General features: G+C 32.8%; 1 protein-coding gene across 2 annotated transcripts in view; it reads left to right on the forward strand.

Moving 5' to 3' along the window:
* The window catches only part of eIF3a (eukaryotic translation initiation factor 3 subunit a), a 378310-nt gene extending 372541 nt beyond the window's left edge, over window positions 1–5769 (forward strand). For both annotated transcript variants that reach the window (XM_090393079.1, XM_090393080.1), the window contains one exon: window positions 5486–5769. In XM_090393079.1, coding sequence (XP_090249205.1) covers window positions 5486–5625 — 140 coding nt within the window. In that variant the 3' untranslated portion in view covers window positions 5626–5769. The remainder of the gene's footprint in view (window positions 1–5485) is intronic.
* Window positions 5770–6000: the final 231 nt, after the last annotated feature.

A 6000-nucleotide genomic window follows, 5' to 3' on the forward strand; every position in this document is an offset into this window, starting at 1 on the left:
CCATCATTTCCCTCCTCATAAGCTTGGAATAATTTCCACCTTGGGACATAGAGCCCGTTCTCTTCTTGATGATCCAAATGAACTGCTTACAGAAATAAACCATCTGAAAACTTCTTTCGAAGTTAATGGATATTCCAAGAAAATCATTAACAAATTCCTTCTTAATCCTCCCAGACATCACTCAGAAGAAACAAATAGATTCAAAAGCAATATATCTATTCCTTACATAAGTACTGTTTCACATAAATTAGCAAAAGTTCTAAAGAAATACAATATCAGAACCTTGTTCACTCCACTTCCAAAGATCCGTTCCTTAATTAGCCACCCAAAACCTTGCCATCATCAACTCAAATACCCTGGCGTATATAAAATATCATGTGACTGCGATATTCCTTATTTCGGTCAGACAGACAAATCTGTAGAAATGCGTATGGAAGAACACATGAGAGACATTACTTACAAGAGACAGCGAGCAAGTGTATTATCAAGTCATATCCTCTTCTCGGCTAATCCTAATGATGATAACCAAAGTCACAAAGTCTGCTGGGAAAAATCTACAAACATCTTCCGTTGCAGTGACGAAATAGAGAGAAAAATTGTGGAATCGAGAGAAATCATCTTCAATAACAACTCATCTAAATAACAACTTAAGCTACAACCTCCCAGATAGTCATTCAGCTGTAATCATGTATTGGCGTTCACGTGATGCAGCAAGCACGCACTCTCCCAACAATGCAACAAATGAAAGAACAGCTTCAAATACAACTACAACGTTTTAATGCTAATTATGTATAAAGACTGTCTATGTTGTTCATAGTCTTTTAACCCTCAATGTTTAGTGTTTTTTCTTTTATAATGTCACCTGAAGAAGGCTGTTACAGGCCGAAACTAGTAGTGTGTTTATATTAAAACCTTTTTAATTAAATCTCGGTTCTAGTCATTCAATTTTTTTCATAAAACTATATATGTATATATATATATATATATACACACACACACACCATATTTTCCGGTGTATAAGATGCACCCAAGAAATTTAATACAATTTTCTGGAAAAAAACCTAAACTTTAAACTATGATTTTTAAAAAAAAAATGGATAAAATAATAGGTACTTTTTAATAGTAAACTGACCTTTCAACCCTTTTATTCCTGCTCTCCTAACGGCACACTCTTTAACTTCTTTTCTCCGCCCCCTACTTGATTTTACTTCACTGACCAATTAGGGTGGCATTTTTCTGCCAAACGTCCTTTGGTCGGCGAGCCAGTACGATGTCTTAATCCGGGAATCGGCCCTGAGCGATAGTTTGTTGTTTTTCTTTTGCTAGCCTCTAACTTAATCCCCTTTCCAAAATTTCTCTATGAACTTATTTAATATTTTAATTTCTAGCCTCTCACATACCATCTCTTATGAGTAATCCTTTTCTGTCTTATTTAGTTAAATTTTCTCTTTTATATCATATTACAACATTAATATATTCTTTCTTTTTGTTAGTTACTTCAACAAACACCTTTATATTTTATATATTTTATTGGATGCAAGAATATTTCCTTTTCTTTTAAATAATTCATCTATTAGCTTTTATGCAGGGTTCTTAATTTATTTGCTCCTCATGTTACACCATTATAGCTTGGAATTCTACATTCTTAAGATATCAGGTGTAACAAAAGGTTATGGCATCAGTGTTTTGGGATGCTAAAGGCATATTTTTTTTATTAATTATCTTGAAAAGGGTAAAACAATAACCGGGGAATATTATTCCGATCTTTTAACAAGACTAGATGAAAAAGTTCGTAAGAAAAGAGCCGGTTTGAAGAAGAAAATAATCACCTGCCCACAAAGGTGTTTTGGCAATTGAAAATTAAAGGATCTGTACTATGAATTGTTGGAACATCCACCTTGTTCCCCAGACTTGGCTCCCTTTGACTTCTATCTCTTCCCAAAACTAAAACTCTTCCTTGCTGGGCAACATTTTTCTTTGAATCAAGAAGTGATTGCAGTTATAGAGGGGTATTTTACTTAGAACAGCTATAGGGACAGGATAATGGTGCTGGAGCATCACTGGAATAAATGTATTAGTCTTAAGGGAGATTATGTTGAAAAATAATTTTGAAATGTATATATTCGTTTTTTGATTGTTAGCCCGAGAATCTTTCAGATCACCCTCGTAATTTCATATAAATTTATTCCATTGGCTTCCTACTATACCACTTTTGTTGATTCTGTTGTCTGTTTTGATATTTAATTTACCATCTTCACTAAAAATCATGCCTAAGTAGCTGAAATGTTTTACTTGTTCTTTAGGTTCTCCATTCACAATGCAGTTGATATTTTCAATGCTTTTGCCTATTTTCATTGTCATTGACTTGTTATTGCTAGCCTTCATACCATATCTATTAGAACAGTTATTCACTTTAGTCAGGGAATCTTGCACACTTGTACTAGATTTATTTAGAAGTGTAACATCATCTACATAAAGTAAAGAGCTGAGATTAACATCTCCGATTTTGATATCAGGTTTAATACCACTTTCCTTCATAATGTAATCCATATAGATAATGAATGATAGAGAGGATAATGTATGTCCTTGTCTGACACCAGATTTAACATTAAATCATCTTCCTTTATTTCTTGCAATTCTAACTGATGATTTACAACTCAAATAAAGACTAAGTATTGCTTCATATATAATGCCCCATTGACACCACAGAACTGTAGCGTTTTGAATAGCTTTTGTCTTCGTACTGTCTCATATACCTTGTCCCCTAAAAAACTTAAATATGCACATCTTTGTTATATTACCCTTGATTTCTCAAGTATACTTGCATAGATCTTACCAGTAAACTTAGTAGAGAAATACCTATGTAAATCTCACACTGTTTTATTTCCCCTTTTCATATATGGGTACTATGTGAACTTTACTCCAATCATCTGGAATTTGTTCGTCTCTCCAGGCATTCTGAACTATGCAGTGCAGCCACTTCAAGACTCCATATTTATAACTCCATACTTGAGTATTTCTGGTCGAATATCATCTACTCCAGCTGCCTTTCCACATTTCAGGCTTTTGATGGCTTTTTCTACTTGAAGTAATGATATGTCCTGATAGTATCATTTAGGATTTTTTTTTGAAGTAATTACTCAAGGATGTCTTTTTTCTCCAGTTTTCATGTTACCTTTATCATCTGCTCCTTTTACACCACCCTTTCTTCCATTTCTGAGGTTTTTTTAACAACCACCAGAATATCTTGCCTCCTTCTTTATATTATTTTCTATGTTCTTACCAGTCTTTCCATGACTTTTGTTTAGCTAGTTTTACATTTGTCTCTGCATTCTCTAAGAGCACAAGCTGACTTATTTTCCAGGAACTTTTGATATGCTTTCTTCTTTTCCTTCACTGTCTCTTTAACTTCCTGTATCCATCATGGAGTTCTAATTTTTCTGTCTTTGCAGACAACTTCACCGTATGCCTCTCTGGCTGAATCAATCAGTTTTCTTCAAGGCTTGCCACTGAATCTCCAAGGTTTGGTTCCTGTTCTCAAACACTTTCATTTTTTCTACAATAATCTTTGTGTATTTTAGTTTACAGTTCCCATCTGAGAGCTGCTCAACTTTTATTCTCTTTAATAAAACTTTTTTACATGTATTTCTTTTTAATATGAAATTCAGTTTTACCCTTCTCAAGACTGATCACTTCCATTTTCACATCCTCTGTACACACTGGTGTCCTGCACCAGGGAGAAAACATCACTATCAACAATAACATAATCAATGAGACTTTTCTTATTCCTTGCCTCTTCTCTCCATGTGAATTTGCTCACATTTTTATGTTGGAACATTGTGTTAGTAATGACCAGTCCATGTCCTGAGCAGAAATCCAACAGGTATTTGCCATTATTATTAGCTGTACTCTTTTCTCCAAATTTTCCCAAAATATTTTTGTGCAGTCATTTCCTACACTGCTATTTTATATATCTCCAACGAGGACCAACTTTTCGTTTGTTATTGTCAGTTGGTTTCTCTAAAGTACAAAAGTTCCTTAAAAAAATTCCTCCACTTCTAGCTTAGTAGAACCTTGTGTGGGACCACACGCACCAATAAGTGTCATTGTCCAGTTCTCCATTCAAGAAGAATAGGTTCATATTTTGTGTTGTTGAATACTATATCTATGACCCTTAAGCACCTACTATGTAAATAAGAAATCAAAATACAAAGAAAAAATAAATGAAAATAGAAAAAAAATCCTCAGCCCACCCACACGTTACAAAATGTACCATAGGTTTGCACATAACCATTTGTAGGCAGAAGCAACATATTAATAAATATATATACACCTAATCCTCTTTTTACGCGATAGATATGTTCCTAAAAATTACGCGTAAATAGAATTTGCGTAAAAAAGAACTACTGACTCCATAGAAAAAGTGAAGATTGGTTCCAAACCTGAAATATAACCAAAATAATGAAAAAAACAAACATTAAATTCATTAGGATCATACGATGTTTATTTACATTTCATGGAGAGCACACATACATATAATGAAATTTAATAACTTTAAAAAAACATATTCATTTCAGTTGTTTGCTAAGGATTCTATAAAAAAATTATCTTATTTGGTATCAGTTTCTGACATTGCAAAGAATTTCAGTATTTTGTCCCTTTGTTTCTTTACATGATACAGATGACAAACCAGTATGAAGCACACTATACAGAAATGCCACAGTTGTTTCGATACTTCTATCATATATCAATATGGCCTTATGCTTAGAATGACACTGCCACCATTATGAATTTAACCTTGCCTAAAAACTATACCTAGTGTTAAATGTAAGCAAATAAGATAAGAATCACTCGCAATTGAGTGAGTTTGCATCACAGGCAAACTCACTCATTTGCATCTGTGGGGACCCACTGAATTATTCAATTCAGTCAATAGGAAATTGGTGTATCTAATAATAATTCAGTATGCCTACGAGATGGTAAAAGTTTGCCATTACTGGCAGAGGTAAGCTCACTTATATTTCCACATTCCTTAAAGGAAATATTTCCTGTAAGGAAATATATATATAAAGGGGGGAAATGTCTATATATATAAAGGAAATATTTTCTTATGCATAGACTGAAGTAGTGATGCTTTTTTCACACTGGCCATTAATATGTAAGTCTCATTTTCAGTGTCTTGCAAGTTCATCACACACATAAAGTAGGCTTTGTGTGTGTGATGATCATATTGCATTTTATATCCTGATGTTTCCTTATTGGTAGAAGCAAAATATTAACTAAATTTTATTTAAATAACCTTTATGTTCTGAGTAACTATTGAACAGCTCCTCAGAATGTGTCTATCTAACACACAAGTTGACAATTTGTTCAGATACCATTAAAATAGGTGTTTGTAGTGTTTGTTAGTGTTCTAGAATATATAATGATTGTTAATATTGGTATATTACATGGTATATTACATATTAAGAAATTTTATTTCAAGGTGGTGCTTCTGAAGGAACATCATGGAGAGAAAGAGGTGAAAGGAGAGAAAGAGATGAAAGAGACATAGGAGATCGTCATGATAGGAGTCATATTTTGGATGAAACCGATGAGGAAGGATGGACACGAGTGCGGCGTTAAGGAAATCATATAATTATTGCAATCTTGGCTTCTTTGTTATAAGGGATTTAAAATATGCCTTAATTTCAACATTGCTTTGTATTATATAGAATAAAATTATCGGAAAGAGTTGCTGTAATCTTTAATTAAATATTTAAAAATCCAGTGATGAATTTTTTTTTTTTTTTTAGTAAATTATTAAATAAGATATGTTGTTTTTTTCTTTTCCCAAATCAGAAATCTGTGAATTCTGTGGTGTTATTTAATATAAAAATATTAATGCTAATACTGTGTAAATTAACATGAAGGAATAAATTTAAGATCCTTGAAAGATAGGACAGCACTTAATTAAATTATATATTGTCATGCATTTTTTTTTATGCGAATTCCACCCAT

The sequence above is a fragment of the Typopeltis vanoorti genome, chromosome 5 (genome assembly GCF_054136105.1).
Source record: "Typopeltis vanoorti isolate ZY-2024b chromosome 5, IOZ_Tvanoo_1.0, whole genome shotgun sequence".
Taxonomy (NCBI): domain Eukaryota; kingdom Metazoa; phylum Arthropoda; class Arachnida; order Uropygi; family Thelyphonidae; genus Typopeltis; species Typopeltis vanoorti.